We start from the raw sequence: 25,104 nt of genomic DNA on the forward strand, positions 1-25,104 counted from the left end.
AACTCGGAGAGGGGTTGACATTAAGGAAATATCTAGGGAAATGTAGACCTCGCTAAAGACATGGATGCTAAATCCAAACCTTCCAGAATCTCCGTAAAAATACCATGTTGAACACAAAACACAATTGAAGGATTCAAATACAGATGCCAGAAGCTGCTTCCCGAAATTTTATAGCGGACTTATACCAGAAAAACGCACACATACACACACACACACACACGTGTACACACACACACGAGAGAGAGAGAACACACACACGTGAGAGAGACTGAAGGACACAACTTCCATCAGTGTATCTGTTGCTGTTGCTTTGTTTAGATTTGATCTCTTGCTGTCGCCCAGGCTGGAATGCAGTGGCGCTATTATACTACCTTACCTCACTGCAGCAGCCTCGATCCTGGGCTCCTGGTGTCTACAATCCTCCCAGCTCAGCTTCCAGAGTAACTGGGACTACAGGTGGGCTCCACCACCCTGGGCTAATTTTTTTTTTTTTTTTTTTAGAGATGGGATCTGGCTGTGTTGCCCAGGCCAGTCACAAACTCCTGACCTCAAGCAATCCTCTTGCCTAGGCCTCCCAGCACACTGGGATTACAGGCATAAGCCACCGTGTCCTGCCAACCACGAGTGTATCTTAATCCATCATACCTCACTGCTTGACTTTATCTGTTGGAGATACTTCCTTATTTAAGAAGAAGGAAGACACCAAAAAATTTGTTTTTAAACGAATTTATAATTTTAGTTCAAATCTGAGGAAATCTTTCTTCTTGTACATTAAAATTACACTTCCCACCTAGAGAATACTTTGACACATGGAACCCTTTGGAAAGCCAGGGTCTACACCCTGGTGGAGGTGGTGGCAGCCAGCCCTGCGCTCTTACCCCCAGTCGCTTTGAGCTTGATGGTCATGAGTTCTTCAGAAACCTTGCCCTTTTTGATAGCTTGTGCATTGAGAGGACATCCAGATAAGCTGTGAAAATAGAAATTGCACTAATGTATGAAATGTATATGATTTCTTCTAAAGTTTGAAACGTTTTATTCACAACCTACTATTTGTGTTTTTGCTGCCGGCGAATTACGTCATAACCAGAGTCTCTCTGTAGAGAGTACTGAAGACATACCCATTCAAGCAAAGGCAAAAGGCCCTCAATAATGTAAAATGTTTTGTTTTCTTTCCTTAAAGTACAAATGGTTACTGCTGATACACAACTATTATTTAATTTATTTTGTTAAGTTGCTATTCATCTGCATTCAAGTATGTTCTTTTGTTTAGTAGTGGTTTCTTTTCTGCAAATGTGAAATTGTACATATATATTATCAATAAGAATTGTTCACAATTAGTCAAAATTCATGAGTAGTAAAGCAGAATCTAGTTCTTCCTGCCTTTATATAAAGTGTTCCTTGATCATTATAGAATGACTCAAATCAATAGAAGTCAAAATAACACCCTACCCCACACCCCCATGGCAAATTCAGTTTGGTTATGGGAAAGTTTCTGATTTTTTTCTTTAACTTTTAACACATTTTTTATTAAAAAATATCTCTTCCCTGGAAGGAGAATCAGAGGAGCTGCCACAGGTGTACTCAGATGCGATCACCGCAGAGGCGTCTGTTACACCGCAGTGGTGTCTATGACGCTTTCCATTTAGTCGTGGCACTCTGCAGCAGGGTTTCTTTCCCTTAACGTCATCTGTTTCATTTAAATTGCACCAGCAGGATAAATGACAACACTGAAGAAAACTTGTGTTCCATCGTTTATGATCAGATAATTTTGTTGTTCTATGCAGCCATTAATTCTTGTGCAATCTTGCTGTGTTTTCGTAGAAACAATTTTTAGATCAAAATAATGATGATCGCATTCAGTCATTTAAAATCTTTTTTTCTTACAGAAAGTTAGTTACAACTCATCTATAAAGCAATCATTTCACCCTGAAGCTTAGGACATTTGGAAAAGTGAAAAAAAATATTTCCGAAGCAAAGCACTTAATAAATGTGTGCTTAATAACTGTATTTTTCAAGAATACTAAATTATTCTACACTGAGTCCATGAAATATAAAAAATAATAGACATACATTATTATATATGTAGAAAAGATTATGCAGTTTGCCTGATGTGATAAGCTATACATTTTTCTACACAAAAAAGAAAATAACGAAAAGCAGAAATTTAACTTGTAAATTGCATCTTCTATTTTTGGAAGTTTCTCACTGTCAATTGTGGCCTGTAAAAGTTTTATTACCTTTTTTTATGGGGAGTTTGCACAAGTCTGTCTTCTTTTATGTCACACACTGCATTCACAGAAAATAGTCATGAATATTTATTTGGTAAACTGGATCTTTAAAGGTGACCTTTAGTAAGTCCCTTTGTAACATAATGGATATTAATAACTCATTAGAACTTCTCTGATCCTCACCCTTAAAGGATCTATTCTGTTCAGACAACATGCCAGAAAACTTTCAGGGTGACACAATGTTGCAGAAATGTTAACGAAGTGTCCATCCATAATTACATGCTCAGAAGCAAAGAAGATAGTTATGAAAGACAGGCTTTGCTTCCAAAATGCCACTTGATTTTCTATCTTCCAATGTAGATATTTCATATCTTCCAGGATATAAGATGAATCTTAAATTTAAAAAAATGGGCAGGATAAACACTTTAAAAGTCCTTTTTCCTTTTGAAGGCAGATTTTAAGAGGCTGAGGTATAAATTTCTGAATTTGGCTCCGTATTGGAAAGGCAGAAAAAAATGTGGCTTATATGGTTTTGACCAAAATTACCATTCTATTAAGACATATTAAGGCAATTTTTTTTTTTTTTTGAGAAAGAGTCTCGCTGTGTCACTCAGGCTGGAGTGCACTGGTACAATCTTGGCTCACTGCAACCTCCACCTTCTGGGCTCAAGCAATTCTCCTGCCTCGGCCTCCTGAGTATCTGGGATTATAGGTGCACACCACCACACCTGGCTAATTTTTGTATTTTTAGTAGAGACAGGGTTTCACCATATTGGCCAGGCTGGTCTCGAACTACTGACGTCAAGTGATCTGCCTGCCTCGGCCTCCCAAAGTGCTGGGATTACAGGCGTGAGCCATGGTGCCCAACTGCAATTTTAAATTATATCTTCATCTGCCTTCTTAAAGCGAAATGGCAGGCAATACAATGTATGTTGTGAACATAATTGCTTACAATATATTAACAAGCTTTAGTAAAATCGCAAAGATATGGCATAGAACTAAATGAGTTCTATCGATCACAGAACTTCTGATTTTAAAGCTACAAACATTCATAATAATGTGTGTGTGTATGTGTGTGTGTGTATGTGTGTGTATGTGTGTGTGTGTGTGTGTGTGTGTGTGTTTTAACGTATCAGTTATCTTCTCAGATTGCTATTTTTTTCAAAGGGAAAATTTTGTCATATAGAGATTTAAAGCAAAGTTTGAGGGTATTTATTGTATAAATATTATATGGATAGGGTGTGTGGGTCAAATTGTCCTTAACAATCCAACAAAGTGCATTTTGTAATTATTCTTATTTTGGTTGAGAAAACGTCTATGCACTAGCACCTGTGATGCCTCAGCTTGATGCCTGGTCCATGGCGAAGACCCATCATTAAACCTTAGGGGAAGCAGGATGACACAGGCTCTCTCGTGCCAACCCGTATTCAAAGCAATTCCGTAACTTCCCTGTGCTTGCTTCGTCCTCTGTCAACTGAGGATAATTATAATACCCGTAGTGCACAGGGTTTTGTAAAGGTTTAAAGGAATAAACCATGCCAGTTACTTATAACGGCACTGTCTGTGGGTGAGAACCCTGAATATGTGTCAGCTATTATTAGGTAACAAGTGATGGGAAAAAGTGTGAACAACCTCAGAGATTTCAGATTCAAAATATGCAACGAATAAAAGCCTGTTGTGAGTTATAGTCCAAGTCGTCTAAGTCATCCTGCATATGGACACATAGGCTTAATATTATTTTCACAAACAGGAAAGGAGGTCGTCTGTATTGAACCCCTACTGTATGCCAGGCATAAACTAAGCGTTTTGTGATATTCCATTAAATTCTACACATAGGCTGGGCACAGTTGCTCACGTCTGTAATCCCAGCACTTTGGGAGGCCGAGTTGGGTGGATCATTTGAGGCCAAGAGATCGAGACCAGCCTGATCAACTTAGTGAAACCCTGTCTCTACTAAAAATACAAAATAAATAAATAAATAAATAAATAGCTGTGTGTGGTGGTCCCAGCTACTTAGGAAGCTGAGGCAGGAGAATCACTTGAACCCGGGAGGCAGAGGTTACAGTGAGCTGAGATCGCATCACTGCACTCTAGCCTGGGTGACAGAGTGAGACTCCATCTCAAAAAAAAAAAAAAAAAAAAAAAAAAAAAAAAAAAAATCTACACATAGAAAAGAGAGAGAGTTCCACCTTACAGAGAATACCCCAAATTAAATATAGTTTCTTAAATATTTTAAATCACAAGAGAAATTTTAAGTGAAGAACGCTGCAAGCTGAATTACTCTTTTGTCTAAATTCTTCACTGCTTTCCTTCTCCTAGAAAATAATACTTTGGAGGTCGGGTGCAGTGACTCACGCCTGTAATCCCAGCACTTTGGGAGGACGAGGCGGGTGGATCACCTGAGGTCAGGAGTTCGAGAGCAGCGTGGTCAACATGGTAAAATGCCATCTCTACTAAAAATACAAAAGTTAGTATGGTATGGTGCCATGCACCTGTAGTCCCAGCCACTTGGGAGGCTGAGGCAGAGAAAAATAGTAACTTGGCATTAATATTGCAGCCTATGTTTTTGAAATCAAAGTTTTCTTTTTCTTATTATAAAATACACAATATGTAAACAGGCACATATGATGTGTATTTGCAGTTTAAAGAGTATTCTTGGCTGGGCATGGTGACTCATACCTGTAATCTCAGTACTTTGGGAGGCCGAGGTGGATGGGTCAACTGAGGTCGTGAGTTACACATCAGCCTGACCAACATGGAGAAAACCCGTCTCTACTGAAAATACAAACAATTAGCCGGGTGTAGTGGCGCATGCCTGTAATCCCAGCTACTCGGGAGGCTGAGGCAGGAGAATTGCTTGAACCTGGGAGGCAGAGGTTTCTGTGAGCTGAAATCACAACTGCACTCCAACCTGGGCAACAAGAGTGAAACTCCATCTCAAAAAAAAAACAACAAATTCTTTTTTTATATATTGGGTCTTGTTCTGTCACCAGGCTTGAGCAATCATAGCTCACGGCAGCCTCAAACTCTTGGACTCAAGCGATCCTCCTACCTCGGCCTCCTGAGTAGCTGGGACCACAGGCGTGTAGCGCCATCAGTAAGCGCTGCTCATTTACCCACTTAACTGTTCGTGGGCACAAAGGTTGTTTCCAGTTTGGAGTCAGTAGAGCAACACTGCTCAGATGTGCTCAGACAGGTCTCTGGGTTCTAATATGCAGAGATCCTCTGGGCACAGGTCTGACAGCTCATGGCTGTGTGCTGGGGCCATGTGCATCTGTTCATTTTCCAACTTGACTCTTCAAAGGTAATTTGCTTCTGAAAGTGGCACTACCAGTTGCTCTCCCACCTACAGAGTATGAGAGCACCTGTTGCTCCACATCCTCACCAAGCCTCACAATTTGAAAAGATAACTTCATTCTTGCTAACTGAGCGATGTGCTCACCACAGCACAGCATTACTATTTCATTAGCAGAATCAACACGGATATTACTGAGGTCATTACAAGGAAGTCAAGCTGCTGTGCAGTTAGGCACACTTGGTGTGTGACTGAAGTTCCTGAATATGAAATAATAATTCAAACTCAGAATAAAACAATGTGTGCTATTGTGGATAGAGGTCTACATTTGAAAATCATCAAAAAATAAACCACCTAAAAAAGTCAAGTTTTCTCCACAAACAGGTTTCACTGACTATTTAAAAGTACCTTTACGTAAGAAATTCCTGGAAGGCTTTATTTTCTGATATCATCCGTATATATCTTTAGAACTGAGCAAAATGTCAACATGCTCCGATTTTGCTTAATGTTTACACTGCTCACATACAACGCATCGATGGTTTCCTAAAGCTTCCCTGGGTTTTCAACTAGCATCATGTACAGTGGCCCAAAAGATGAGCAGAGACTCCACTGGCTGGAGAAATATGGAGGGAATCTTCTAATCTTTCCCTTTAGGTGGAATGCGAACCAAAAAGCTGGACAAAGATCACCACTGCCCAACACAGGGCTTGGTTGAATACGTGACACTCACTGAGAGAGGAACTTGGTCACTGAGAAACTATGAAAGGGCTTCTAGATGTTGGCCACCCTGCTGCACACTTCACAGTCACTGCATCATTTTCTTTCTTGCTGCTGCAGATGAGTCACATCTTCCCAGTAGCAAAATAACTACAATTCTGGCCCGAAATTGAGCCAGTCCATAAGACACAGGGACCGCTATAAATATGTAAAGTGAAAGTTTGCAATTACATAATGTAATAGAGTAGATATGACCACTTGGAACTGAAGTAAACCATTAAAAGACTGAACTGTTAAAAAACAGCAGCCTAAGCAATATTTTAGAATACAAAAAAAAAAAAACTGCACATTTTCTAGAGCACTTGAGACCTGTGTAGTGAATTTTCAGAAATACAGAAAATAACATTTTTCATTCTTCATGCTTATCCAGTATCTATATGGCAAGACTTCATGTTATGACATCTCAAGTGCTACAGTGAGCGAGCTTTAGGGGGTTGTTCACAACCCTCTCCCCAAGGCAGCCTAGGTGACCACCAGTCACAAATGACAACAAAAAGACAAAAAACTCATGTTACCTTCGGTGGGTGACAAAAACATTATTTACATGGCCCAGCCCATTGCAGCCTGGCAAAGGACAGTGTGGGAGCTCTTGCTTGTTCAGTTTCCAGGAGAGAGAGGTTCCATTGAGAGGATTCTCCTTCTGTCTCTTGGCAGCCAGGGGACAGCCAGAAGCTGTGCGATGTGATGTGTATTTACCTGATATGTGACCTTGGCCATCACACCCTAGCACGGGACATCTAAGGAGAAAGCAGAGACATTACCAGCTGGAAAGAAGGCAGTGATAGTCCTGCACTCCCCAGAGAACAAACATGCAATTGCGGAGTTTTAATAAAAGATGCCACCACAACTAGCAAAACAGCATTGCATAAGTAGGCTCTGAGCTACGTGATTTTCATGCATTATCTCACTTGGTATTCATTGCAATCTATTGAGTAGAGAGTGCTATTATCCCACTTTGTCGATGGGGAATAATGAGGCTTAGAGAGCTCGGGTAACTTGCCACCCATTTTACAAGAAGTGGAGTCAAGTTCATGCCCACACTTTTTAAGTCTAGAGCCAACCACGTAAGGACTATGTTACGCTGCTTCCAAAGAGCAAGCGTAGAAAACAGTAACTGCCTTGACCAATGCTACATGGCACATCATGCATAGAATTTGGGTTTCTAAATGTTCAAATATTGCATCTAGAATTGTTGTTGAGAAAATAACTTCAATTTCTACGTCTATGTCTGCATATAGCATCCAAGACCTTTCTTAAAGGAAGGAATTCAATTTAGATGCAATTTCACCTTAAGCAAAATTAAAGTTTCAGGGGAAATTGCTGCTATATTTGTCACTGTAGAGCACTTCCACAGTGTTGGTTTCCTTTAAAACAATTGAGAATCGTATGAAACTGTTCTGTTTTTTATCTTTTGCATTATCAAAGAACTACGGAAATATAGCTATAAATAGGAAACTTTTCTCAAACCTCCAAATAGTTTGACTCTTGCTTATGTTGAACAGGGTACACCATTCCTGAAACTCAATCCATGTTCAATTGCATCCCAACCAAGGGCCCTTCCTTTTGAGACGGAGTCTCGCTCTGTCACCAGGCTGGAGTGCAGTGGCGCGATCTCGGCTCACCGCAACCTCTGCCTCCTGGGTTCAAGCGATTCTTCCGCCTCAGCCTCCTGAGTAGTTGGGACCACAGGTACGCGCCACCACGCCCGGCTAATGTTTTTGTATTTTTAGTAGAGACGGGGTTTCACCGTGTTGGCCAGGATGGTCTCGATCTCTTGACCTCGTGATCCGCCCGCCTCGGCCTCCCAAAGTGCTGGGATTACAGGCGTGAGCCACCGCGCCCGGCCAAGGGCCCTCCCATTTTACCAGCAAGAGACAGCTGACCCCCATGTCTCAACCGCTGCACTCACTTCAGTTCAGGGTCTTCTTTTTCTTCCTTGGTCGGGGTCATTTTGACACCACCTTTCCTTGCACGAGGGCATCCGGACAAGCTGAAACAGGGACCCGACAAAGAACAAAACAAAACCATGTGATCTCTCTGACTGCTGAGGACAAGCTCATTTCCACGTCTCAGAAACGGGATCGATCCTACCTTCTGTGGGAAGCATAGTTTCCAGTCACGTGCCCCGAGCCATCGCAGCCTGGGGTTGGACACCTGGAAGGCACAGGAAGAGAGCGTGGGCCGAGAGGTTGTAGAGGAGGGAGTGGGGGTCACACCCAAATTATTTAGATTCTTTAGTAATTAGATTAATGTTCATGTCTCTGTAGTTCACGTGAAGGGAGGGGGGTCACACATCCAAATACAAGTAAAGACAATCAGCTGCTTTTTGTGTGAGTTTTTTTTTTTTTTTTTTTTTGCTCAAATATAATTAAATGTTGATTAATAATCTATTTAAATATTTTTAAGATATATGACTACTGAGTGACGGTGGATTAGTTGTTATTTATTGTACATATTTTTCAACCTCATATAGAAGGGACTTGAAAATCAGTCCACAACTTCTTGCTGGGTTTGTGTCTACATCATGCAAAGTTCTTACCTTTTATGTAAAAGAAAAGTTTTCCAAAGTATTATCATTATATTATTATTATTTTTGAGATGGAGTCTCACTCTGTTGCCCAGGCTGGAGTGCAATGGCACGATCTCGGCTCACTGCAACCTCCGTCTCCTGGGTTCAAGCGATTCTCTTGTCTCAGCCTCCCAAGTAGCTGGGATTATAAGTGCGTGCCCCACCCATCTAATTTTTGTATTTTTAGTAGACACAGCGTTTCACCATGTTGGCCAGGCTGGTCTGGAACTCCTGACCTCAGGTTATCCACCTGCCTTGGCCTCCCAAACTGCTGAGATTACAGGCATGAGCCACCATGCCCAGGCTCCAAATTATTTTTATGAATAATTTATTTTCTCTGATATGCTGTGCTACTACGATAATCCATTGATTTCAGATGAACAACAGGGTACATGTGAACTGCAGAGATGTGGAAGATTTATGGGATTACCAAAGAACCTCAATAATTTGCCCCTGGTCTGTCCTGCCTCATGGCCTCATGGTGCAAGTTAAATGGTCTTTGGGGAAAATCCACCAATAACTGTATCAACAATCAACCATTAAATTTGAAATGAGAAAGTGAAGGATTATAGGGAATCCAATTTCTACTTGGAATGTTGATTAGGAATAGGTTTCAAAATATTCTTAAATATAAAAGTTTATATAGACTTTCACCTTTTTTTTTTTGTCTTTTTAGAAAATCCCAAATACAAATAAAAACCAGAGGCCATTACAAAATACTTGCTTTTCTGAATGCCCACCATGGTTCAGATCAAAAGTTCCATTTGAGAAAAACAATAATCCAAAGAAAAATGTGTCCACTATCCCTTTTCTTAAATTCCATTCCTCTAAACTTTCACAGAATGAATTTATATTCAAGCCTGAGGCAGAAAATAGGAAACAAATGCCTTTTTTTCTTTCAAATGAAATATAATATCAGCACACATCTCTTCTGGCTAACCAGGGCAAACCGCATTGAGTCTTTCATCAATAATTTAAAGACATAATATGTATCCTCCATTATAAGAAATTTTTGCATGCTAGTCTTTTTCTATTAACATTTTCTAGTAAAAAAGTGGTTTTATAGCATATTGATATGGAAGTATTTGTGCTGAATAATCATTTTTGGGATTCTCCATGAATAGCTAAACAAGAGGTCAGTAAAATATCTATTTGATTTTTCTTGCATGGAAGAAACTTTCTTGTATGGAAAAAATATATCTATGGAAAAACCAAAGATATTACTAGATAGCTGTATAAAATATTAAATAATGAACATTGCTATAGGATCTCTCAATTTGCATGTTTTAATGTATTACCAACATTTTTCCAGAAGTAAGTTTTAGAGAAAATAAGAAAACCAGTAACTATAATTAAGATGTGGCAATACAGAATTTTAAGGTAATTGAGCAAACATCTTCGTTTTGGTACATCTCACTTTTCAGTCTGTTAATTGTTAGTCTCGACTTACTACTTATATTTTAGCCTAGAAAAATGGAGTCAATAAAGTGATTTCTAGAATCCACACTGACACAGTAAATTGTACTTGACACTGAAAATGAGAAAAGTGGCCAGGCATGGTGGCTTACGCCTGTAATCCCAGCACTTTGGGAGCTGAGCAGGGTGGATCACCTGAGGTCAGGAGGTTGAGACCAGCCTGGTCAACATGGTGAAACCCTCTCTCTACTAAAAATACAAAAATTACCCGGGTATGTGTTGCATGCCTGTAATCCCAGCTACTCAGGAGGCTGAGGCAGGAGAATCACTTGAACCCAGGAAGCAGAGGTTGCAGTGAGCTAAGACCATGTCATTGCACTCCAGCCTGAGGGCCAGAGCCAGACTCCATCTCAAGAAAAAAAAAGAAAGAAAAAAGGAAGGAAAGAAAGAAGGTAGGAAGGAAGGAAGAAGGAAGGAAGGAGAAAGGAAGGAAGGAAGGAGAAAGAAAGGAAGGAAGGAAGGAGAAAGGAAAGAAGGAAGGAGAAAAGAAGGAAAAAGAAAGAAAGAGAGAGAAAAGAAAGGAAAGAAGGGAGGAAGGGAGGGAGGGAGGGAGGAAGGAAATGATGGGAAAAGTATATTTCACAGTTTCTTTTACTATTTTTGGTACTAAGATTCCAAATTTGCATATCTGTTCATTATCGCATCTTCTTTTATAAACCTAGTTTTTAAAATTTTTAGATAAAAAATTTTAAACAACTTAGAAAAAGGAAAGACTAACAAAATAGTAAGAAAATACAATACATGAAATGTTACATGTGTTTTAGACACCAAATACTGATGCTACTGTCTACACGTATTGTTTTACCACTAGATGTAGTAATACTCATTTTTTCCTAACGATTTTATTATTTGTAAATAAATTTAGTTTTCTTTAATCCTATTTATCTTTTAACATTTATGCCCCATTATATTTTTAAGAAGATAAAAGGTAGATTATAAATGTTTATTGTTCTATATGTAATATAATAAGATACGAAAATAAACAAATGAAAACTTTGTATTAAAAGAAGATGAGCATGAAAAATAAAATCAGTAAGTAAAAGTTGATACACATGTGACTTTGAGATCTTGTAGGTGAGGCAGGAATGAACCCAAACTCTTTTCGGTACCCAAAAGTGAAAAGCAGTTGTATGAATCAAAATACCCAGAAGGTAAAGGATTGCGCAATTTCCTTAAAATTAGATGTTAGACACATTTTGGTACACCTTCACGGCTCTGATTTAATATATAGATACTGAACTTTACAGAAAAAGTATTACGTTTAACTATTACATCATTCTTTTTAAAATCATTATAAAATACAAAGCCCCTGAAGCAAGTAAATTAACTAAATTAAGTTACAATGATTTGGTTTCAGTCATCCAACAATTTAGCGAGAAAGTGCCTTTGCTGCGATCCCGGCTGGCAGGACATACTGCTGGTTGCAGACCACTTGGGCAATGAATGGACACTGACTGAGAGGGTCCTACCGCGTGGACAAAGGGCAGGCCGGCCACGCTTCCCGCACTTACTTAAGCTCCTGAGAGTTGGCAGCCATGAGGGATTTAAGAGTCTTATCTGCTAAAGGACATCCGGAAACACTAGAGAGGGATGAGAAAAAACACAACACGACACTGATGTATACAACTCTGAGTCAAATGATCCTGAGTCCTGAACATACGTGAAATTATTAGTGGTTGGGGAGTGGGAAAAAAGTAACAGGCTTTGAATCTGGCTGTTCTGTTCTCACCAGTCTGGGCTGGTGTCGCTTCAACTATTTCTCATAGACTCAGATTTTCTGTTCATCAAATGAATGGCTTTAGCCAATGAGACTCCCCAGCTCTAAAGCTCAGGGATGCAATGATCATCTACACATACACAGTCCATTCCTGCTGGACCACCAGGTGATGGGGCTTTTCCAAAGGGAAGGCAAATCCCATCAATGGAGATGGTAAGTGGAAAGATTAAAGCAGCCCCTTTGCACTGCTTCATCTCTCAAATGCCTCAATTTGTTATTTGCCCAGGACTGAGGGTATTACTTCCCCTGGGGCAAATGGTCAATTCGAGTCACTCTGTTGTCTTTACTCCTTGTCCTCAAGCCACACAGAACTGAAGCCTGACATGAGCTCAGCTTTTCACTTATAACATGGGCTACAGGATCAGAAAAACATTTTGACCAAGAATCATGACTTTTATGCCACATAACTTTATTTCTGAAAAACGAAATAAACCAAAAACCCAACCAACTCACTCTCCATTTCCTGCTTCAGATACTACCTGACTAGAAAGGGTGAGAATAAGTATTTACAATAGAACAAGACAAAGAAAATCAGACTGCGCATGAGACCCTTGCATACCTGCGATGAGATGCATAATTTCCTGTCACGTGGCCACTCCCATCACATCCTGGTGTTGGGCAGCTGAGTCAATAGAAAATACATCATTAGAGTCAAGTGCATGTCACAGGTTCATTTCCTCTGCCCAGTAGATTATGGAGGAGGTAGCTTCTCTGTGCAAGATAAATTAACACAGTATAGGACACGCAGAAGCTAGTGTATCAGGGATTTATATTATACGAGAACCAGTAGCCTACCTAAAAGAAAACTAAAAATCATAGCCTGAGTTACTTCCTTAGGTATCTGTTTCAACATCACATTCGATTCTCTGATTCTATTGATGTGGGAAAGCGTTGTCCCAGTGATGCTGTCAGTTACCAATCAATAATGTTTCAATTCATTTGAAAGATGTACATTATAAACAATCAATATTAGAAACCCACACTTTACTATGATAGCAGATCTTAGGAACACCAGCACCAATTATGTGACAGGTTCCAGAAAGGAATTTTTGTGAGTTTTTAAGAGCAATGCAACCTAGTAACTTCATAAACATTTTAGAAACCAGTGAAAATCTTTGACTAAATGTAAACTGATATTTTACATGGGAAAGTTGCTGTCAGTATGAAGTAGGTAAGAAGTTTAGTCTGTAAAACATTCAAGCAATTTCACCCAAAGCTTGAAGGCAGCAAAGACCATTGGTAATTCACCAGTGGCCTAAGAATAGGCTCTAAGGCCATCTACCAAGAATCTCACTCTGTTAAGATCTGTGCCCCTGCATTTCATTTCATCTCAGAACCTGGCCATGTCCTGTCCATCTTATATGTGTTGTAAAAATAATGTAATCACCTACTCAGGAGACTGAGGCAGGAGGACTGCTTGAGCCCAGGAGTTTGAGGCTACAGTGAGCTATGATTTTGCCACTGCACTCCAGGCTGGGTGACAGAGTGAGACCCCATCTCTAAAATGATAATGTTAATGTAAGAAGGTAGTTAGTTATCCTTAGCAGTTTTCTTCCACAATTAATAGATTCCTTGGTTTCTCAGTGACTTTGTTTCCTCTGATGTTGTTCAAAAGTCACTCATTTGTAACAAGCGGTGGACTCCAGCCTACTCAGTGTTATTTGTGGTGGTGTCAGTAATTGGAGGGGAACATCAACTATGCCAGTCATGCATCTGATTTTTTCTTTTTTTGACATCCTGCCTAAAGTGAGGGCTTATCCAGATATACAGAATACAGGCTTTACCCTTTTGAAGGGACATTTTGGGATAGATTAACACTATTTCTATATTTTCTGAGTTATTTTGTAAGTACTTTTTTTGTGATCCACTTTCCAATTATTTTCAGGTGTCTAAAGAAACCATAAGAGTTAGAGCATTCCCATCTTTCAAAGGAATGTTCAATTTTCAGGGTCTGATCCAAGCTAAGTCATCTATCTCCTTTCCCCATCCCTCTTCCTGGATAAGACATCAGAAAAAAAAACTGTAAGAGCTATAAATACATGTTAAAAACTGAAGGAAAAATAACAGTTATTAACATTTTGGCTGAGTTATCTTGCAAATGCCATTCACTCACTGAATGTAAAAAAAAAAGTTTCTGAACATTATACAACCAGAATATCCAGAGTGAGAGAGGTGTGTCAATTGCCTGGGAATTCCCACTTTAGAAATGTATCGCCATCTAGTGTTAAAAACAACATTGCATTTATTTTATATATATACACACACACATATATATATAACATGTATTTGCATATATGTTGTATTTTTATGTTTAAATTACTCCCATTAATATTGCCAGGAGAAGCCAAGAAGTGTCAGTAGTTTTTAAGCATCAGCTATAAATTACCTATAAAATACAATAATAAAATATGCATTCAATTGGCTGATTTTTTTTTTTTTAAGTTTGGTGGTATTTAAAGGTCAAGAACTAGAGACAACATTATGCAGGGAAAAGTTTCAGTTTAGAATTCTGATAGCTACACTAAATTCCAAATCTACAGTGAAAATTCTTACATAGTGACATGTGCCAATATTAGTTGGGTGATACATTTGGGGAAGGTTCTCAGATGAAAATATAAAAATTAAAAGAAAGAAACTAGCTAGTTATCTCAGTAAGTGGCACTGAAACCCTAAGGTTTCAGCCAGTCATGTTGGCCTACAAAATCCTTAGGGATGCAAAGTCTAAGCTTATTTTAAAGCCACTCACATGTCAGTAGGGCAAACTGATGCCAGACTTGGAATAATGTTTACTGAGCATCTATTGTGTGTTCAGTAAAAATTATTCCTGTTCTTGACACTGACATTTGAAATGTGTTCCCTGGTCCCAAGTCACTGTCCATGTAGGTGGGGAAATGAGAGGCAGCACAGTACACATTCTGCACCAATGAGGCGGACAAGTTAGAGAATGAAGATGGAAAAGAGAAGACCCCTCACTGTGCCCTCTGAGGCTTTGTTCTTGGTGAGGATGGCAGAAAATAGAGAGTGGCGGGAAGGGAAGGAAAGATCTGGGAATGGGAGCATCAGGGCTGGGGGTAGGGAAGTACAGCAGCCCGAAGGCCTCTTACATAAATGATGTTTGAGAGGAGAGCTTCGCTGAGGGAGGAGAGGATGCGGGCCCTGCAGAGGCTTTGGGAACAGCATTCTGGGCAGGGGGAACAGCAACCCTAATGCCCTGCCTAGTTCCTAGAGTGCTAGGGAAGCAAGAAGTCCAAAGAGGGAGGTTGGGGAAGGGGAGCACTCACCACCCCTGTGGGCTGGTGTGTGGGCATCTGGAGGTCACAGCAGGGTGGCAGCCAAGAAGTCCTCAGCAGGAGTGAGTGCAGATAGCAGGAGGGAAGGGTCCCAGGACAGAGCTCTGAGGCACCCCACTTTTTAGAGGGCTACACATGAGTCTAGGAGGGGTCATGGTGAGATGAGAGAAGAGTCCAGAGGTGAGGCATCCAAGAGGCCAAGTGTAGACAATGGATTGAGGAGGAGGGAGACCAGCTCTGTGGCATCCTGCTGCCTGTCAAGTAGGGACAGGAAGATCCAGGACCAAGATCCCGACAGGGGAAGAGGGTGCTGAGGGAAGGAAGGTGCCTGGAGATCTGTCCGGGACAGATTCAGAGGGAAACTGAATCACACAGTAGCAACAACTTTCTTGTTACATTCAACTGGAAAAGGAAGGGGAGACAGAGTGTCCAGGTGGAAGCTAGGTCAGGAGAGGTTTTTACAGTTTTTTTTTTTTTTTGGAAACGTATTTTTTGATGAGGGATACAGAAGAGAGGGCACAGGCCTGATTCCTAAGTGGACACATTACTCTTTGCTAAACTCTCACTAACTGACAGCTTTAAAAAGATTTACATACGAGTAGACTTGATTAATATTTAATCACTTATACATGAGAAACAGTTTCCTGCATTTCATTCACTCACTCACTCGCTAGTACATAACTCATACTGCCTTCGGGTACCCTGGTCTTCATGCTATTCTGGGGCCTCAAAAACCATTTGAAAATGTGATGAAAACCATTAACTCCCTTGCCCAAATAACAATTTGCATCAGGTGTTAGAAGGTTAGTAGAGTCCCTGAAGCCAACCCTTAGATCTGGGGGTCAATGGATATCAGGTTAAGAATTTTGGGTCAAAACATAAGCTTTTCTAATTGTGTTGTCTTCTTTTGGTTTTTAATCAACAGGTTTTTAATTCTGTTAGCATAAGACCATGTATACCCTCTTAGTTCAGGTTAGGTGCATGTTTAATGTTTAACTGCTAACTGGTAGAAATCACCCTAACATCAACTGTATAAGCCAAGATACCGTAACTCCAAGTCACAAACATGATTCTTCATTCCAGAATCTTAGAGGGCATGGCATTGGGCACTACTTACGTGATTAGTTCCTTTTTGAGATCTCTTGCATGAAGCTTGGGTTTAGGGCTTGGTATAGAGGCCTCTCCAGGATACTTTTTTTCCTCTAAATTTTCTAGAGAGCTCACTGGGTCTTTCTGGAAACAAAAAAATACAGAAGCCATTAGGGAACCCTGGAAAGGCAACTAGATTTAAAATCATTGGGGCCAGCCTTGAGTTTTGGGTTGGGAATTGGACTTGGTTGGAATAGCTTAGAGGATTTGCATAAGAAATAAATGAGATAATGAGGATAAGAATATGTTCTGATTGTTACAGATCTTTATCTTTAGTGAAGAATGAAAAAGCATAACTGATATGGAACACCTTTCAAAAGTTCATGTTCAAAACAAGAGCTTGGAGTCACAAAGAAGAATCAGCACTCTGGCAAAAAGCTTTCTCAGCAAGGCAATTTACTTCTGCAGAAGGGTGCCACTCGCACCTTACACCGGGTAAGGGAGGGGAAGAGTTTCTTATTCCTAACATAGCTAGTCTCTACTGCTGCATCATTCTCCTACTGGCTAGGGTTGGACTGCACAGTCTAAGCTAATTCCAGTTGGCTATTTTAAAGAGAGCAAGGGTATGAGGTCTCGTGGCAGGGTGAGCAGTTTTGGCAGGAAGGACGACTACAGAGCAGGTAGCTAAGGATGAGTAAGGACTCTAAATATGTGAGTATAAAGGCTAGAGGGGGTTGTTTACTGAAACTAAGGGCAAGGAGGTGTAAAGAACAAGGAAGTTAAACTTTAAAATGGAGAACAAAAGGTAAGGAAGCTGAACATACTGACATACTGGTTTTTTGAAGAGGAACTTAGAACTCGTACTTAACAGTTTACATTTTGGCAAATATGATTACACGGGTAGGTATTTCTTGAGCTATGTAATTAATATTTTAGTATGCTTCATGATTTCTTGTATAAGGAATGCTCCCTAGAGAGCACAGGAATTGTTTATATGTCCAGCAGTCACAACAGCAGTAAAGCCAAAGAAATATTGCAAAAACAAATCACACAAACTTTTAAACAGAAAAGGAGAAAGTAAGTTTAGGTTAACAGAATGCCCTTTCTAATATATAAATAATTAAGATCTAAATTATTTGTTTAAATATGTAATAACTGAGCCTTACCGTATTTAGGCATTTAATTTGATCTTTCTGGATAATTGGTTTTATTTTTATATCACTTCCTGTTTTTCTGAAATTACTTCTGTTGCTAAGTTGGTGTCTTGTGGCACTTTGCTTCCTGGATGGAACATCTTGTTAGATATACCTAATACTGACCTTGATTTCATAAAGAAGACTCCCTAATTCTTTCAAATAATTTATTTACCAAGTGATGTATTATTTCACAGATAACTAATGATGGTTTTTCTCAATCACATAATTAGCTTACTTTCATCATTAATCTTATATCCAGTAAATATAATACTTTCTGGATTTAATATTAAAATCAGATTAACTAATATAAAAAACTGTATTCTAAATCTCGAAAATACTGATCTATTTAAGGTAAGTAAACAATTTTGAATTGTTCAAAGTAAATCTTTTTTAAAATTAAATGAACACAAAAATACTATAGCATAGTATAATTTTAGTAATTCTGAGTCTACATTCAAAGGCAATGAGAAAAAACAAAATTCCTGGATTTTCTCAACCAAAGAAAAATTCTAAATACTGATCTCAATCAAGGCAATTGTAATTTTTTTCATTAATTACTTGGATGACATTCAATCAATTATTTTACACAAGAGCATACTGTAGTAAATACATTGGTACACTGCCTCAAGTGACACTGTCTTCAGATTACATTAATACAACCTTATTCAGGAGTATTTCTCCATATTATTAATGGTGTTACATGTTTCATTTTGTTTTACTGGTAAATGTTTGAAAATAGAAGCTGATTAAAAAAAACACGATTTAAAAATAAAGAGAAATGTGTGGTTGATAATAATTGCACACTAGTATGCAAAGAGGAGTGCTGGTTTCATGCTGCCTCTATGGGATCTACAGCAAAATAGATGATGGAAGCTTATCATTTTAAAGTTTTACAGTGTAAATGGCTACAATGAATCTGTTCCAAATTTTAAGGCCTTAAACCTGATAATTCCACCATCCACTCCATTTGGTCCTATCTGGATTTGGCCTGAGTAGCATTTTCCACTATAATTTAGAAATGTCTTAGATTTTGGAAAGTAGAAATAAATGTTAAATCTGATATTGTCTCAATGTGGAATAGCCTTTGTTTTGCTGTTTAGATGCTGATTTTTTTTAAACGAAAATGGCATAAAGTAAAAAGAGCCATTTTATTATTTCTTTATGACAGAGTTAAGAACAAAGTCTTTCTAAGAAGACATGTATATTTAAAGACGATCACAAGTTTCCACCTGTTGTTTTAGGGCTGAGTCTATACATTACAAAAGGCAAGAGAATGAGGAATTTTGAAAGAAATGATCAATTATGAAAGTTTAAGTTATTATTTTACTAAATAATACAAACATAAAGCTTGCAGAACATATGTTATTTAACTTGGTATAGTAATATGTGGTAATGTTTCAATAGGATAATTTTATTGCATATGACCTTTTAAGTATGCTGTAACTTTTCTTTAACACGTAGACTCATATGCATACAATTATTTTATGAAGTAATTGCTTTTCCCCTTTTTCTTTGCTCAACATTCTAGCCTTGGAAACCTGCAGAGAGTATATGTATTAAAATCCAGGTGGCTGTCACTAAAAGAATTCATTTTGTTATGGAGACATTTCGTATTGAATGACTTCCTAAACAGCATCCAGGGTAAATCAATAACATTTGTAAAAATCTTTTTTCAAAATTTAAAGTATCATTTTGAAAATAATAATTTTATTTTGTGGATATGTAAAAGAGGATGTGGTATATATGTGTGTGTTTAGAGAATACACACATGCAATGAAATTCTTTTAACGTACAGATGGAAGTTTATATTGATTTCAGTAAAGACCAGGACATAATGGTAACATGAATAACAGATAATAGCATCTGGCACTCTTAACATTTTAAGCCCTGAAATCTTTGGAGAACTGACAGTTGAATGAAACTGACAGCCCTAGTTATTTCTCAACACTTTCCTTCCGAGATATTTTGAGTTTTTTCCAGATTCAGGATTTTTTTTTTTAGGGGGCATCTGGACAGGCTATTTCACTGAGAGAGACAGACAATATTTTCTGAAAATTACCACCAAAATTAAGCAACTGTTGTGCATATGAACTAGATAACAATGAATTAGAAATAATCACTCAATTTCTGGTTGTGTGAGTGTCTTATGTGGTGCGGGGAGAGGGAAGCGACAATGGGAAAGGCGTGGGTGGGAGCAGGGACATACCACAGCCCGGTGTCCAAACGTGAACAATAGATTTTCTAGGCTGCCCATAGCCATTCCAGGGAAGCTCACTAGTAAGTGGTTTTTGTGGTCACATCATGTGGACTTGCCTGGGTCACAGGAGCTCCAGCCCTGCACCCACAGAAGCACTTTAGACAACTGTTGTCCCCAATGCACATTCCCACCTGCCATTTCTTCATTCTTCTCTTTTTTTTCTTTCTCATTAAATTTTTCTAAACATTCCCTAAGCAGTCTTCCGGTTTTTGGTGATTTGTTTTCATTTCCTTTACCTTCTCTTTTTTTCTTTGTTGTAGGGGATTCCAGGCCTATTACCTAATTTCACATGACCAGGAGCAATAATTTTACCTCCCTGAGGCCCAAATTTCTCCTCTAAAAATTTTGAGAATAATCCTTCTTTTCAAGATTGTTGGGATAATGAGACATTGTGCATAAAGGTTCCTTGTCTTTGTTTTATTGTACGTGGTATCCCTCTGATAACTTCTCAATAAGAGCATTTAATACAATCTATTTTTTGAAAATAATACCTACCAAACATTACATTTTTCATTTTCAAGATTCAGAACAGGATGTGAAAAATACTGTTAATAGATTACCTTGGCACAGTTGAAGGAACAGAGAATAAGGGTGAGAAACTGTATCAGGAATTACAGTAATTCAGAAGCACTTTTATGCGTGCCTCCATCAGCCCTAGCTTCCCAAAGCAGTGAATCGCCCCGTTCAGATAGCTGGGACAATAAGCATCTAGCTTAAAAAAAATATTCTGTCAGTTCAAACCTAGGGCAAGTGCATTGAGTCCAAGAGCTCACTTAGCCTCTCCAAAGTCCTCTCTGGTACTCTTAGTGACACTGAATTCCCACACAGCTTCTAAATTCCAGATGTCACAATACTTTGGTTGAAAACTGTAGCAGTCCAAGCCTGTATTGTCAGACCTGGAGTAAGTAAGCCATTCTGTAAAGAGCATAAATCCGCTCTAAAGAATCCCATTTTGTGTGGGAGAATTTGCTGGGAAAGAAACACTGTCCCAGATCTATATGCATGAGATAAAAACATATTCCAGTTAAATCTATACAGCTGTCGTGATGAATCCAGATTTTTTTTTTGGAATTAAGCAAAAACAAGATTAAAAAACAACATTAAATATTTCTTATGAAACCTCATTTCCTGGCTTTCTGGGTGATAAGAACTATGACTAAGAAAGTGATAGGAACAGGTCTCTGAGAATGTGAAGAGTGCAATGTTGACATCGTGCTGAGGACACAAAAGTCTAATCAGCGTCAAACAACACAAGATACCCTAGATGGAGGTGAGAATCCACCTGAGGCAAATGCATTTTGTTACTACTCAGGATTGGATGCTGATTGCTGACACTTTCTGGTGAATGCATTCAACAGAGTCACAGGGTGAGTGCAGAAAGCCCAAGTGCCACTCTGCAGATGACATTGAGATATGCCCAGAAATGAGAACATGCTGGGATTTTGACCCCTCATGAAGCAGTTATACTTCATTCATAAAACACTGTTTGTCCGGTAACATAAGGACTTCTACTGAACCCACATCCACATATCCTGGGCCAAGGGTCAGTTTTCCCTTTAGGGGTGTAGGTGCAATGTGCCATGATCTGAGCAGCAGTGGCCTGGCTGGAGATTAAGCAGTCGTGTGAATTGAAGGGCATTCCCTTACCCAAAGCTAACTTGTATGTAGCAGGAATGCCTCAACAATTTCGATCTCATCACAGTTGTGCCTCTTAACCTGCCCACTTCCTAGCTGGCTGCTTACTTCCATTTCAGACAAGACATGCAGAATGCTCAAGGGTTGTGAACACTGGCAGACTTTTAGATGATACACTTACACAGAATTAGGTGTAACCTCTGCTCTTTGGCACAAGCCTGAGATGGCAGTGGGCACAGTGGTCGGGGAAAGATGCACGCTTGCCAGTTTGTGGTCGTCACTTAAGGCAAATGAGCTTCTTACACTTCGCAGGCATCAGTTTCACATTCATTATCATCAAATACGTATTATTTTAATAAATGGTTCATCTAAAATTTTACTACGATAGATTAATTAAGTCCATCCTTGGATGCTTTGGGTGAATTTTGAAAAACCAAGCAGAATAAAATGACTAGGGCCAGTATGACAGTCTAATCAAAAGCTGCAGTATGTGAACCCCCTCATCCTTCCTTGTGATGGCTTGAGTGGTGCAGACACAGAGGCTGCCTCAGATGCTGAGGATGTCTTCCAGGGACCCACACCCAGTCACCCAATGCAGTTAGCTATTCCTCCCTCTCCACATTGTGTGTCTGCATGAGTTACTCTGTTTATCAGTGTATTTGGTTACAGGTCGGTCCTCTGAGCACATGCATGACTATGACACACATGCATGGTGAAAGCGTGTTCTATTCATCACTGTATCTCCAGGTTCCATGTCACTGCCTGGACTCGGTGATGTTGGCAAAACTATACTGAAGGGAAAAGGAAGGAAGGAAGGAAGGTAGGAAGGAAGGGAGGGAGGGAGGAAGGGAGGGGAAAGGAGGGGAGGGGAGGGGAAAGGAGAGGAGGGGATGAAAGAGGAGGGGACAGGAGAGGAGGGGAACAGCCCAATCCTGTGATCCAAACTGTGTATGTTGACTTATACTCTGAGCTGTTAAGCATGTGCAAAAATCAAATTAGATCTCCCCATCCAAAGTCTCTGAACTTCAAAAAGCTGTAAAAGGCACCGCACACTTCTACAGAGAATGGCTATTTGAGTCCTTTACACATATCAACTGACAAGCTCATCAACAACTTCCCTGACAAACAGCAAAATAGGATCACTTACTGTAATAATTAAAGTCACATCTGCAATTACACAGAGTCTAAACAGCTGAGGGTTCTGGTTATCAGTTTTTTGAATGACACTGAGTAGTCCATGGCTAATCAAGCCTAGGCAGGTGGCTCAAGCCGTAAGGTGAAAGTTAGATGATTTCCTACATAGTGGCACCATGTGGCTTTTGGGGGCAAAACCAACTCCAAGATAATTAAATACACAAATAAGTCTCCTTGACTTTAAGAATAATTCAATTTAGACATCCAACATTTCAATCCAATGCCTCAAGCAATGAGTCTATACATAGGTATGCTAACACAGTTCCTTCGCAAAACCAAGGAAAGAAATTTGACACGACTCAAGAGATTCTTGCTTGACCCTGATTTAATTTTGTCTTCAACCCTCTGATTCAGAAAGAATTAGTAAGCTGGCATTTCAGTGTTGAAAGATACATTGCCCCTTATAGCTGCTATATGAAGGGATAGATCCTATAATCTCTTGGGCAGCACACAAAATTTCAGCCATAATAGGAGTAAAATTCACTACAGCGACATTATTTTAGGCAAGTGATAATAAAAGTTGGATTTGTTAATGAATTTCCTCTGACATTAAAAATCATCACTTCATTAAAATTGAAGACAAGGTACAGAATTATGTATCATCTAAACAGGAATGTGAAATATAATTTAGGAGGGAAAAGCTAGTTATACCCTGCAATCATACTGTCTTCAACTTACTGATCGACATACGGAAACAATACCTCTTTCTCCTCCTCTGTCTTCCCGTGGGTTTTGCTATAGTTGATAGGAGTGTCCCAGCCCTCTTGGTCACAAAGAGCCTGATAGAATGCCGCATTGACCAGAATGCTGCTTGTTTTGAATGGGGAAGAGGAAGGAGTTGGAATAGAAGTGTTAGAGGAAGTTAGGGGTGCAGCCTTGTCCAGGATTCGATTTTTTTTCATGCTTAAGTCCAATGTGCCATTTTCATCCACTTCTATTTCGGTTCCCTGGTATACAATAGGAAACAGAAAAACATTTAAGCCATTTGCAGTTATAGCCTAGCCATGTGGGGCTTTCAAGGGATCATTTTAAATGTAAGCTTTTATGTAAGTGTATCTGCTTTTAAGTCTAGCTTTCTGGTTTGCGTTGGGTAATGTTCAATTCTTAGGCAGACTTTTAAGAACAGCTCCATTAGTGAGCTTTGTGTTTTGGGTTTAAACAAAGTAAGCTTAATGTAAATAAGATGCTCTAAATACTAAATGTATTGGCTAAAATGGTTTTGTAAAAATGTGCGTGTGTGTGTGTGTGTGTATACAAATCTTTTCTAGTTTACAGAATTATCACTCCCAATGCATCATTTAGAGCATTCACTTTGTGTTTATCAAAAGCATGTATAACTTCCCAGACCCTCAAATCACGATATTAATCTCACATGAGAAATATGCAAAAATAACCCACTGGAAGAGAATTTTTATTGGAATATTAAACTAATATAAAAGCAACACTTTACCCTAGGCTATTTGAGCCGGAAATGCTTTGCTAAATTGTGGGGGGCAGGGAGAGGGAGGCAGACAGTGCAAACCACACTTCACCCCAGTGGGGGTGGGGGCTTTGGGTAGCAGCTGACAGCCTGAGGTTGAAGCCCTATGGTGAAAACTTCAGAATACTATAAAGGGGCTTGTTTTCTCCGCATTTAGTGTGAGACTTAAAATTAAATCCACCATACAATATTTCTTCTTGAGACACCTTCTACCTTTTGCCATGTGTTATTTCTTGGTTTCGTTTTCTTCTGTGTTGGGAGGAACAGTACCCCATTCTGTATTTGGTTGAAGCTCCAGCAAACTGCTCACGTGCTTTGTATGTTCCACAAGATTCGCATGCAGGGATGGCTCGTGTGGTGTCATGAATTATAAACATTACCACGCAGTCATTCTCAGAAGGTAGGAGGAAGGCGCCTGCCATTTTTCTAAATGGGTCAAGTAACACCCTTCTGGTATTTTTGCCATCATCCATCAGTTCAGAATTAACTTCTTGACAATTTGGCTACTCTCTTTTTTTCTTTTGGCTGGCCACTCTTCTTTGAATATTGAACAAGACCCTTAACTCTTGAGGTAACCAGCTATTTCCCAGGGGATTTGTTTTAACTCTTCCCTTTAAACGACCCCCACCCTCAGCCCCCAAACGAGCACCACTGGGCTGCATCAACCGGGCTTGCTGCTTGTGCCTGACTTAGAAAATAAAAGCCCTTCTTTTATTTGCTTGTTTTACCTGCAAAGTTCATATTTTCAATCTCTCAGCCTACGAGATAGATATGCTTTTCTATATTTGTGGGAGGTAAATACACTTCTAATATGTTGTACTAAGATGCTTTGGCCGTATCT

At 39.4% G+C, this 25,104-nt stretch overlaps 1 protein-coding gene across 8 annotated transcripts in view; it reads right to left on the minus strand.

Moving 5' to 3' along the window:
- ST18 (ST18 C2H2C-type zinc finger transcription factor) overlaps window positions 1-25,104 on the minus strand; it is a 148,108-nt gene that overhangs the window by 14,048 nt on the left and 108,956 nt on the right. For 5 of the 8 annotated variants that reach the window (XM_021672898.2, XM_064384175.1, XM_064384174.1 and 2 more), the window contains 8 exons: window positions 23,485-23,730; window positions 16,530-16,645; window positions 12,682-12,744; window positions 11,857-11,925; window positions 8,392-8,454; window positions 8,210-8,290; window positions 6,816-7,037; window positions 879-967 (listed from right to left, as the gene is read on the minus strand). In XM_021672898.2, coding sequence (XP_021528573.2) covers window positions 879-967; window positions 6,816-7,037; window positions 8,210-8,290; window positions 8,392-8,454; window positions 11,857-11,925; window positions 12,682-12,744; window positions 16,530-16,645; window positions 23,485-23,730 — 949 coding nt within the window. The remainder of the gene's footprint in view (window positions 1-878; window positions 968-6,815; window positions 7,038-8,209; window positions 8,291-8,391; window positions 8,455-11,856; window positions 11,926-12,681; window positions 12,745-16,529; window positions 16,646-23,484; window positions 23,731-25,104) is intronic. The other 3 variants (XM_021672901.2, XM_064384177.1, XM_064384176.1) reach the window with 1 other exon arrangement.

Source organism: Aotus nancymaae, unplaced genomic scaffold, assembly GCF_030222135.1.
Source record: "Aotus nancymaae isolate 86718 unplaced genomic scaffold, 86718_ANA_hifiasm-v0.15.2.pri h1tg000036l, whole genome shotgun sequence".
In the NCBI taxonomy this organism is placed as follows: domain Eukaryota; kingdom Metazoa; phylum Chordata; class Mammalia; order Primates; family Aotidae; genus Aotus; species Aotus nancymaae.